Below are 12,551 nucleotides of genomic sequence, written 5' to 3'. Positions count from 1 at the left end.
CTAGATTCTATAGGACTATCCTTTCCAAATCAGCTCAGGGTCACTGCCTCTATAAAGCCCTCACACAATATTATAATAGTTGGTTTATCTTCCCCGCTAGATTCTGACCTCCTCAAGATCAGAGATTGTAGACTTTCTAATATATGTGAGACAAATGCATGAATGAATGAATGCTACTTAAATTATTAAACTATCTCTGGTAATCAGACTTGGAGAGAAATGATCTAAAAAGTTGGAAGAGGAGAAAGCAATTAAGCATTTGAGGCAAGGACAAAGCCTGTGAGGTATATACAAAAAGAACTAATTTTCAATAATTTTTAACCTCGAAACAAAACAACATGAGAAAAGAGGAATATCCCGTTAACTACAGTATTGCTGGCCATAGCCAAGCAGAACCTACCACTGGGCAGGTTTTTAAGCTTTCATCCATGTGGGGGCACTTCATCTCTAGCTGGTACATTATGCAGATTCAATGGACACTCTAGAGTAGGGCTTGCAACTGTGGCTACAAATCACAATTAGGGGAACTTTAAAAATTTAAAATCCCTGTGGATCGGGTCCAGAAATTTTTTTTTCAAGCTCTCCAGGTGAATCTAATCTGCAGTCATAGTTGAGAACCATTGTTCTAAGCCAGGGGTCAAAAGATATTTTCTGTAAAGGGCAAGATAATAAATATTTGAGGCTTTGTGCACCATACAACTGCTGTCACGATCACTCAACTCTGCTCTTGTAGCACAAAAACAGCCACAGACAATGCGGAAATGAATGGGTATGGCTGTTTCAATAAAACTTTATTTACAAAAACAGGCAGCTTGTCAAATTTGGGCCTTAGTTAACCAACCCCTGCTCTAGGCCAATATACTAACCTTTCTAATGGAAAATACAGGAAAACAACCAAAAAGTCTGAAGTAGAAGTTCTCAAGCCTAGATATGCATTACAATTACCCAGGGAGCTTTTTTTTTTTTTTTATACTTTTTTTAGATGAAGGTTTTACAGAACAACCTAGTTTCTCATTAAACAGTACACATAGTGTTTTGTGACACTGGTTAACAACCCCACGACATGTTAACACTCTACCTTCTCAACCTTGGGTTCCCTATTACCAGCTTTCCTGACCCCTCCTGCCTTCTTGTCCTTGCCCCTGGGCTGGTGTGCCCCTTTAGTCTCGTTTTGTTTCATGGGCCTGACCAATCTTTGGCTGAAGGGTGAACCTCAGGAGTGGCTTCATTGCTGAGCTATATGGGTGTCCAGGGGCCATGCTCTAAGGGTTTCTCCAGTCTCTGTCAGGCCAGCTAGTCTGGTCTTTCTTTTTGAGTTAGAATTTTGTTCTACATTTTTCTCCAGCTCTGTTCGGGACCCTCTATTGTGATTACTTAGGGTTTTTTTTTTTTTTTTTAATTCTAATGCACGCAGAACCACTGGTCGGAAGTTTGCTAGAAGGTAATACCCACCTCTTCCAGTCAAGAACTTCAGAGAAAGGGAGAATATAGGAATCCGCGATGACCACTGGGACACAGCCAGCCTGTAGTACGTCACTCAGTACTGCCTGACCTAGCCGAGCTCCACGAAGGACCACACAGAAAGTGGCCTCCTGCAGGAACACAAACAAAGGCAGGAAATGACAGACCATTTTTGCTGATCCACTTCCTTCGATCCCTGCAGGCCATGAAGTTCCCCAAGAGTTGAAGCCAATACTGGTACATGGTCCACACTCAGGTACAAGGTAAACCAAAAACCAAGTTCACTGCAGTTGAGTCATTTCTGACTCGTGGCGACCCTGTGTGTGTAGGAGTAGAACTGTGCTCCACAGGATTTTCAGTGACTGATTTTTCAGAAGTAGATCACCAGGACTTTCTTGTGAGGCACCTCTGGGTGGACTTGAACCCCCAACCTTTTGGTTAGCAGCCAAGCATATTAACCGTTGGTACTACCCAGGGACTCCCAGGCACAAAGTAGCTAATCTGAATTTACCTTTTACAGCTCTGACCACACGTGGGCTCTTTCTTTCACATACAAACAGTGACATATCCAGTGAAAATACTGAGGCACCTTGACACAAAAATGCTAGAAGTTAGCAGCCCACACTAGTAAAATCTGAAAAGTTTAACTGGTTGCAAGGTTTTATAGTTCTACTCCTCAGTGTTACTTCAGTGTCACCACTGTTAGCATTCTGGAACTATCGAGAACCAACGTCAAAAGTCTTCCTCTGAACAGTCAACAATCTGACTTCCCAAAGACGATGTCTTTTAGCTGTATGTACTATGTACACACACCATGGCACAGTGTCTAACCAACCCTTGTATTCCTCACCTCAGCCTTCCTTGTAACAGAATTCTTTTTCCTGGGCATATCACACGCTCTTGAGGACTCCCCAAAGGGAAAGTATCATATCTCGCTTCATCTTTCTATTTCCCCATAGGATCTAGCAATGCGCTTTGCACAAAGAAGATATTCATTACACAGATACAACGCCTTTGAAAAGACATTAGGATGGATATGTTCCATTCAGAAACAATAGTGAACAAAAAGCAAAGTCTCAGAAAATTTCTTCCTAGTCCACTCCTTCAAACCCACTCAATGTGAGGGTATTGGGGAAGAAAGACGCACAGGAGAAAAAAAGAATTGCAACTAAAAAAAAAAAACCCAAACCTGTTGCTATCTAGTAGATCCTGACTCATTGCAACCTTATAGGACAGAGCAGAACTGCCCCATAGGTTTTCCAAGGAGGAGCTGGCGGATTCAAACTGCCGACCTTTTGGTTAGAAGCCAAGTTGTTAACCACTGTGCCACTGGGGCTCCCAAAATAAGAAATGGCCCTAATTCTCTACCACTCAGTTGCTTCCAGTTTTACCTCTTCAGGAGAAAAAAAAAAAAGAGGTACGTGTTGGTGGGGAGGTTTAAAAAATAAGACCATTTAATCTTTAAAGGTAGAGAAAAGCTCAGAAAAATATAAGAGGGAACTCAGTACTCCAAACTCCTCTGGGAAGAGTGAGGAAGCAGCAGGCATCGAGGCAACGCCTCAGTTGGCACGCCTCGTGGCACAGGTGGAACTACGCCTGACCCGCAGTCGGCATCCAGATGTGGACACATGTGTTGATAACCATTTTTCCTGTCTAGACAAAGGTTACTATAAATCCCCTGCTCACATCATCACTGTTATCAGTCAGACATTCCAGAGGGAGATGCAGCACATTTTCAGAGAAAATATTTTAACAATCTCAGCATGGGCCAGCTTTCTTTGGAGATCCAAAAAAAAAATTTTTTTACACCAACCAGCTCCTTGCTATTACTCCTTGAACCAACCTGTCTGAGTTTTTAAATATCTAAGTGAACAAAAACTCAGTATTTCACTTTCCAGCCCTTGGAATGCCAAATACCCTGCTCTTAAAATACCCCCAAAGGAAGACATGCTGCTGCTTTGCCTGTGGTTATGAGGTACTGTCATTCCCAGGGTGGAAGGGAAGGACATGCTACTGGTAGCTAGTTAGGGGTGACAAAAAACAAAAGACAAGCCTTCACTCCCAGGGAACGCTGTCGTGTGGCACTGTGCGCTAGCATGCTCCAGGGCTACGTGGTGCCACCTTAAAGGAGGAAATTCCCCTGGACTGGCTTGTGAACGCGTGGGTAAAGCAAAAGACATTGCCTGCTTTGTCTATATGGCTTCTTTGTAAATCTATCTGATTTGCATTTTTGAAGTATAATGAATATTTGAAAGGAGTCTGAACCCTCAAAGACTGTCATGGATTGAACTGTGTTCCCCAAAAATATGTGTCAACGTGGTTAGGCTGTGATTCCCAGTATTGTGTGGTTATCCTCCATTTTGTGATTTTCCTATGTGTTATAAATCATAATCTCTGTCTGTGGTTAAAGAGGATTAGGGTGGGATGTAAGACCCTGGCTCCGGTCACACCCCTGACCCAATGTAAAGGGAGATGCCCTGGGGTGTGGCCTGCGCCATCTTTTATCTTACAAGAGATAAAAGGGAAGCCAAGCAGAGAGTTGGGGACCTCATACTACCAAGAAAGAAGCACCAGGAGCAGCATGCATCTTTGGACCCAGAGCCCCTGTGTGGGGAAGCTCCTAGTCCAGGGGAAGATTGATAAGAAGGACCTTCCTCCAGAGCCAATGGAGAGAGAAAGCCCTCCCCTGGAACTGACGCCCTGAATTTGGACTTCCAGCCTACTAGACTGTAAGAAAATAAATTTCTCTTGGTTAAAGCCATCCGCTTGTGGTATTTCTGTTATAGCAGCACTAGATGGCTAAGACAAAGACCAAGCAGATTTGTAAGCACGTAATATTCTGGACATCCGAGCACCCTAAATTCTACCAGTAAAGACCACTACAGGTAGTCCCTAATTTATGACATATTTGAGTTATGATGAACCTCACTTATAACCATCTTTTTTTTGGTACATCTTATTTTTAGTAATATGTACTGCATACAAGGTTAAAATACATCTGTAAGTCTATATGTAATGTTTCCAACCCCCAAAGACAAATGAAGATCAGCTTTATAAAGATACTGATAAAAAAAAAAAAAGGCAATAATAATGAAAACTAAAAAAAGAAAAAAAAAAAAACTGAGGTATTCAAATTACGTCAGAATTGACTTACAACGGAGTCATCATAACATAACCCCGTTGTTAAGTCGGGGGCTGCCTGTAATACATTTTCTTCCCTGCTTGGGTAATTCTCCTAGTTGCTTGTGGAAAACAATTACTGCATGTTAGGGTCAGATAGCCCTTTGGAGTGCACTCACCTGCAGCACCTGGGGGTAATCAAAGACTTGGTGCTTGTGGCAGCGCTTGCGGACTGAAAGGACACCCTCTGAGAGGTTGGTGCATTTATCTAGAACTAACACTGAGTCTCCATGTTTGGCCTGGAGGGCGTCCAAGTCCTCTCTGTACTCGGGATGGAGCGCCATCTGAGATGACAGGAGGAAGTATCGCCGTGGACTGAAAAAAGATAAAAAGTAACTTGAAAAATCGCAGTTGGCCTGTTAGTCAAGTTAAGACAAACTGATATTAAAGTCAGGGCAATAAGCGTTTTCTCAGCAGTCTTCCCATCCCTTTGTTTTGTGGGAAGTTATACTCTAGCAATACTATTTAAAATTTTATATATTGCAAGAAAGTAAGGAATAATTCATTCACATACTAAAATATTATGCAATCATTAAAGACTTTATTTGACAAAAGTTTTTAATGCTGTGAGGGAACAATTAGAATATGCCAAGTTTAGAGAAAAAAAAAATACACACATTTTCATTATTTGAAAGGAAATCAAAATGTCATAATTAGTTACATCTGGTTATTTTATGTTTTTCCTATTTTCCAAAACTTCCACAAAAGGTATATTATTTTTACACTCTGAAAAATATTATTAGTTTTAATATAAATAGAGGATCTTTGGAGAAATTCCCCTCTTCTGAAAATATCTGGAAATTGAGTAGAGACAATATCGGCATGGCTAACTTCAGTAGAGGCGGGTATAACCATTCAGTGAGCCCAAGTATATCAAGATTATCTAATATGAAAAGGACCTGAGAGCCAGCTGTGGTCTTCAATAAGGAAATGGGAGAACTTACTAGGAAGCCCCAGCTGTAAAACTGGAAGAGGTGAAAGACTACTACTAGTTCTGACCATAAAATGGCATCCCTATGCTATCAAGAAGCTTCAGAGAGCCACCACCATCAAGATCACATGGACATTAGGAAGAACAAAGTGATAGTTGAGAACAAGTGCAAAAACTCTCTTCACCAAAGGATGGAACAAGGCTCGACACCTGGAACACCTGGATAGCAAAGATGCTCAAAAGAAAATGGAGTGAAGGGGTCCAGTGCCATTCTGAGCCCCGTAAGAGACAAAAATGTGAACGCAAAGTTAGTAAAGACAGCATGGATCAAGGGAGAGATCTGGGGGAGATCAGATGGTAAATAATTCCCTCCTGAAAGGCAAGATCCCCAGAAGGTTACATAGCATAAAGGCTACATAGGCTGAAGCACCACTAGAGATCACCGTCAAAGAGGAGAACAATATAAAGCCAGTTGCAGGAGTAATGGAACACCCATCAGATCTAGAAGCGGGGCTCACTTAAGTCGGCCTCAAACTGGCACAAGCCAGAAAGGACTGGGGTTATGAATCAGACAAGCTAAACGAGGGGAACCCACCTTTTTTTTTTTTTGCTTTGGGAGGTAGGAAGGGGCGGGAAGGGAAATTGTCTTATTTTTCCTTAGTTTCTTAGACTTGTTTGGAGGTTCTAGCTGAGGAGCGCCTAAGTCACACAGAGGCCCAAAGAATAACCATTCTCTAACTGAGAAAGTCAACTTCTTTCAGCAAGCATCAGGTCCAAAGCATGTAAGTAAAGTAATGGGTGAAGAAGGTGAGCACATGCTAGCCTGCCAGGATCAGCTAAAACCACTCCAGAGAACAGGTGACACATACCACAGCCAGACTGCTCTTAAATCCTGAGAGCCGTTTCTTTTGACAATTTCTTTATTCAGCTGAACTAAGAGCAAAAGGGTATTCCCCACACGACGGTTAGGAAAGAGACCAGCAGATCCGCTAGAACTTCAAAGTGCAATAGGGTAGCCATAAGCCACATGTGGCTATTTAAATTTTAATTACAATTAAATAAAAGTAGGAATTCTGTTTCTCAGCCATACAAACTACATTTAACTGTTCAACAGGCATGCGTAGCTGCTGGTTAACTGACAGCACAAATACAGGTCATCTCCTAACTGAAGAAAATTCTATTTGAACAGATGTAGAGACCAAGGCCCCCATATGTCTATCGGTTTGTCGTACTGTGGGGGCTTGTGTGTTGCTGTGATGCTGGAAGCTATGCCACCAGTATTCAGATACCAGCAGGGTCACCCATGGAGGACAGGTTTCAGCTGAGCTTCCAGACTACGACAAACTAGGAAGGAGGACCCGGCAGTCTACTTCCGAAAAGCGTTAACCAGTGAAAACCTTATGAATAGCAGCAGAACACTGTCTGATATAGTGCTGGAAGATGAGCCCCCCAGGTTGGAAGGCACTCAAAAGATGACTGGGGAAGAGCTGCCTCCTCAAAGTAGAGTCGACCTTAATGACATGGATGGAGTAAAGCTTTCAGGACCTTCATTTGCTGATGTGGCATGATTCAAAATGAGAAGAAACAGCTGCAAACATCCGTTAATAATCGGAACCTGAAATGTACAAAGTATGAATCTAGGAAAATTGGAAACCATCAAAAACGAAATGGAATGCATAAACATCGATATCCTAGGCATTAGTGAGCTGAAATGGGCTGGTATTGGCCATTTTGAATCGGACAATCATATAGTCTACTAAACTCGAAGAGAAATGGTGTTGCATTCATCGTCAAAAAGAACATTTCAAGATCTATCCTGAAGTACAACGCTGTCAGTGACAGGATAATATCTGTATGCCTACAGGGAAGACCAGTTAATACAACTACTATTCAAATTTACGCACCAACCACTACGGCCAAAGATGAAGAAATAGAAGATTTTTATTAGCTGCTGCAGTCTGAAATTGATCAAACATGCAATCAAGGTGCATTGATGATTACTGGTGATTGGAATGCGAAAGTTGGAAACAAAGAAGAAGGATCAGTAGTTGGAAAATATGGCCTTGGTGATAGAAACAATGCCGGAGATAGAACGATAGAATTTTGCAAGACCAACGACTTCTTCATTGCAAATACCTTCTTTCACCAACATAAATGGCAACTATACACATGGACCTTGCCAGATGGAACACACAGAAATCAAATTGACTACATCTGTGGAAAGAGATGATGGAAAAGCTCAATATTATCAGTCAGAACAAGGCCAGGGGCTGACTGTGGAACAGACCATCAATTGCTCATATGCAAGTTCAAGCTGCAACTGAAGAAAATCAGAATAAGTCCACGAGAGCCAAAATATGAACTTGAGTATACCCCGCCTGAATTTAGAGACCATCTCAAGAAGAGATTTGATGCATTGAACACTAGTGACCGAAGACCAGACGACTTGTAGAAGGACATCATCCATGAAGAAAGCAAGAGGTCACTGTAAAGACAGGAAAGAAAGAAAAGACCAAGGTAGATGTCAGAGGAGACTCAGAAACTTGCTCTTGAGCGTTGAGCAGCTAAAGCAAAAGAGAGAATTGATGAAGTAAAAAAACTGAACAGATGATTTCAAAAGGCCTCTCGAGAAGACAAAATAAAGTATTATAATGACGTGTGCAAAGAGCTGGAGATGGAAAACCAAAAGGGAAGAAAACGCTCAGTGTTTCTCAAGCTGAAAGAACTGAAGAAAAAATTCAAGCCTCGAGTTGCCATAGTGAAGGATTCCATGGGGAAAATATTAAACGACGCAGGAAGCATCAAAAGAAGATGGAAGGAATACACAGAGTCATTATACCAAAAAGAATTGTTCGATATTCAACCATTTCCAGAGCTGGCATATGATCAGGAACCGATGGTACTGAAGGAAGAATTCCAAGCTGCTCTGAAGGCATTGGCGAAAAACAAGGCTCCAGGAATTGATGGAATATCAATTGAGATGTTTCAACAAACAGATGCAGCACTGGAGGTGCTCATTCATCTATGCCAAGAAATATCAAAGACAGCTTCCTGGCCAACTGATTGGAAGAGATCCATATTTATGCCTATTCCCAAGAAAGGTGATCCAACCGAATGTGGAGATTATAGAACAATATCATTAATATCATACGCAAGCAAAATTCTGCTGAAGATCATTCAAAAACGGCTGCAGCAGTATATCGACAGGGAACTGCCAGAAATTCAGGCCGGTTTCAGAAGAGGACGTGGAACCAGGGATATCATTGCTGATGTCAGATGGATCCTGGCTGAAAGCAGAGAATACAAGAAGGCTGTTTACCTGTGTTTTATTGATTGTGCAAAGGCATTTGACTGTGTGGATCGTAGCAAACTATGGATAACACCGCGAAGAATAGGAATTCTGGAACACTTAATTGTGCTCATGAGGAACCTTTACATAGATCAAGAGGCAGTTGTTTGGACAGAACAAGGGGATACTGATTGGTTTAAAGTCAGGAAAGGTGTGCGTCAGGGTTGTATTCTTTCACCATACAAATTTATCTGTATGCTGAACAAATAATACGAGAAGCTGCACTATATGAAGAAGAACGGGGTATCAAGATTGGAGGAAGACTCATTAACAACCTGCGTTATGCAGATGACACAACCTTGCTTGCTGAAAGTGAAGAGGACTTGAAGCACTCGCTAATGAAGATCAAAGAGCACAGCCTTCAGTATGGATTACACCTCAACATAAAGAAAACAAAAATCCTCACAACTGGACCAATGAGCAACACCATGATAAACGGAGAAAAGAATGAAGTTGTCAAGGATTTCATTTTACTTGGATCCACAATCAACAGCCATGGAAGCAGCCAGCAGTCAAGAAATCAAAAGACGCATTGCATTGGGCAAATCTGCTGCAAAGGACCTCTTCAAGGTGCGAAGAGCAAAGATGTCACCCTGAAGACTAAGGTGTGCCTGACCCAAGCCATGGTATTTTCAATCGCATCATATGCATCTGAAAGCTGGACAACGAATAAGGAAGACTGAAGAAGAGTTGATGCCTTTGAACTGTGGTGTTGGCGAAGAATATTGAATGTACCATGAACTGCCAAAAGAACGAACAAATCTGTCTTAGAAAAAGTACAGCCAGAATGCTTCTTAGAAGCAAGGATGGCGAGACTGCGTCTTACATACTTTGGACATGTTGTCATGAGGGATCAGTCCCTGGAGAAGTACATCATGCCTGGCAGAGTACAGGGTCAGCGGAAAAGAGGAAGACCCTCAACGAGGTGGATTGACACAGTGGCTGCAACAATGAGCTCAAGCATAACAACAGTTGTAAGGATGGCACAGGACCGGGCAGTGTTTTGTTCTGTTGTGCATAGGGTCGCTATGAGTTGGAACCGACTCGACGGCACCTAACAACAACAACAAAGAGACCAGGGCAAAGGAAAGGGGAGATAAGAAAGACATGGAATAGCAACCCATCAGGGAGATGCTTTGGACTAGCTGATTCCTTTATCCTGGGGTGATTTCCTCCCAAATTCGACTTTATCAAAGTATATGCTGAATATCTATAGCCAAAAAGTATTTCTTCTAGGTACTGAAACAGACTCTTGTGCACTGGGTTTTCAGTTTTTTTATTCTACTTCCAGCTGTCTGCCTCAATAAATTTTCTTTTGTAAAAGCATTCATTCCCTAACTCCCAGAGGGGTGACTCAGCAATGAACACAGCACACACAGGGAGCACCCTCAGCTCATTTCAAAGTGAATACCATCTCCATCTGGGGTCCTTCTGTAATCAAAACTTGTCTGTTTTAAACACGAGAAAGATGTATAGTTAAGCCCACAAGACAAGTAGGAAAACCACTTTAACAATTACAGCTATTCAAAATGAAACAACTGTCCTTGAGGTGTTGTGCTTTTCACTACAAGTCGAAAAATTTTTCATTAAGGCGTTATAGTGAGGTTGAATGGTTCACGGGAAATCCAGGGTGGGGGGAAGGTGGAGTGTGCTGTCACAGTATAGGGATAGCAACTAGGGTCACATTAACAATGTATACATTTTTGTATGAGAAACTAACTTGAGCTGTAAACTTTCACCTAAAGCACAATTAAAAAAAAAAAAAAAAAAAGACTTAAAGTGAAAAGTCATACACCAAGTTAGGGCTAAATGGCCTCCAAATGTCTTTCTAATTCTTAAGACCCCGGTTCTATGAACCAAGTCTGGGTTGATCTCACAGAGCACTGGAGCTTGTGTGACGTTTCTGGAGTCTTTCTGTTTAAGTAGAGCTGCTAGCACAAGGCTGCTGCTCTGTATTGTCCAGAATCAGAATAGACATGTTGCTGTGCAAGAGGGTGAAGAGAATGTCCAGGCAGGAGGGCACAGAGTACTGGAGCCCTAGAGGGGAGTGGAGAGCTTCCACGTGGCAACAGTGGGGGAGCAGGTAGCCCAGCACAGAAAGTCAAAGCCCTAGCTGGATGAGGAGGGTTTCTGCTTGATGGCAGGGGAGGGGGTAGGGGTTGAACAGACTCAAGGTATTACAGCCTTAGACGGGTGAGGAGAGCTTCTGCGTTGGGGGGTGGGGGCTAGCTATGGCCATGCAGCATGGGATGTTAGAGGCCAAGTGAGGTTAGCAAGGCATTCAGGCAGCCCAGAACAGAGTGTTAGAGACTGGCAGGCTGAAAGGGTGTCCAGTTATTGTGGGAGGGTGATGCCATCAGTGTGGGGTGCTGGAATCCAAGGAGAATAAGGACATTATCTGCACTGGGGCACCCGGGGGAAGGAGATGAGACAGTAGCCTCAGCATGACGTGGGGGGTGTCAGAATCTGAGTGGGGTAAGGAGGGCATCTGGGCAGTGATGAGGGCCGTGGTGCCAACAGAAGACTGGTTATACATAAGGAAACCCCACTGCCATTGAGTCGATTCCAACTCACAGCAACCCCGTAGGACACAGTAGAACAGCCTCATAGGGTTTCCAGGGCCAAAAATCTTTCCAGAAGCAGGATGCCACATCTTTCTTCTGAGGAATGGCTGGTGGGTTCAAACTGCCAACCTTTCGGTTAACAGTTGAGTGCTTAACCAATATACCACCAGGGCTCCTTTTACATACAAGAGGACTGATCAAATACATAAAAACACTGAGGATAATGGGAACCAGATTTCTCACTGTCAGAGAAGGGAGCTACAGATACGGAAAGAGAGAAAACCAGAAAGCTCCTGTGGGGTAGGATGAATCTGGTGATATCAATATGAATCCACAGTTCTCAATATACATTTTTTCCCCATTACCATGGAGGCAATTCTGATTCATAATGAAACGACCCTGTAGGACAGAGGAGAACTGCCCCATATGGTTTCCAAGGCTGTAATCTTTCCAGAAGCAGACTGCCATATCTTTCCCCCTGCAGAGTAAGTGGTGGGTATGAACCTCCAGCCTTTCAGTTAGCAGCCAAGCACTTAACCACTGTGCCACCAGGGCTCCCTCAATATACACAAATATATATAAAGAGAGACATCTATGTAGGTACAGAAATAAACGCAGATGTCAATGTGTGTGTACGTGAAGAAACTTGAGTACGCAAAGACTCTGAGTTAGATTTCACCATTAAGACACCAAGCTCTATTTCAGTCAGTCAGTCAGCATGAGCACAGGATCCCCACTCCATCATGTCTCCATTTTTTTCAATGTAAAATGTGCAGATGTAAACAAGTTTGAAAATGTGCCCCCTGCTTGCATCCTGGCTCTCCCTGACCTGGCAGACAGCAGGAGGAGTATGCCCGTTTGAGTTGTAAGTAAATAAAAATTTTAGGTAGATTTGTTTTTCTTTTAGAGGCTAAAATCACTAGCTATGACTTTCTTGTTCCCTCCTAGCAGTGCTGATGTCTAAGTTTAAGTAAAATCATGCCGAGAACCTGAAGTCTCCCTCAATAGTTAACAGGTGTAGTCTCCCGATTTAGTTCCTTTTAGAGGGAAAATGGTGAGAATTCCA

General features: G+C 42.6%; 1 protein-coding gene across 1 annotated transcript in view; it reads right to left on the bottom strand.

The window, feature by feature from the left end:
* Positions 1-12,551, bottom strand: part of EXT2 (exostosin glycosyltransferase 2) — a 157,671-nt gene that overhangs the window by 109,359 nt on the left and 35,761 nt on the right. Inside the window, exons 5-6 of the mRNA XM_049890927.1 lie at positions 4,761-4,956; positions 1,453-1,592 (exon numbers count right to left, since the gene is read on the bottom strand). Of these exons, the coding sequence (XP_049746884.1) occupies positions 1,453-1,592; positions 4,761-4,956 (336 nt within the window). The remainder of the gene's footprint in view (positions 1-1,452; positions 1,593-4,760; positions 4,957-12,551) is intronic.

This window comes from Elephas maximus, chromosome 7 (genome assembly GCF_024166365.1).
Source record: "Elephas maximus indicus isolate mEleMax1 chromosome 7, mEleMax1 primary haplotype, whole genome shotgun sequence".
NCBI classification, from domain to species: Eukaryota; Metazoa; Chordata; class Mammalia; order Proboscidea; family Elephantidae; genus Elephas; species Elephas maximus.
The sequence above is the reverse complement of the archived record's forward strand: the minus strand, read 5'-3'. Positions and strand labels throughout refer to the sequence as shown.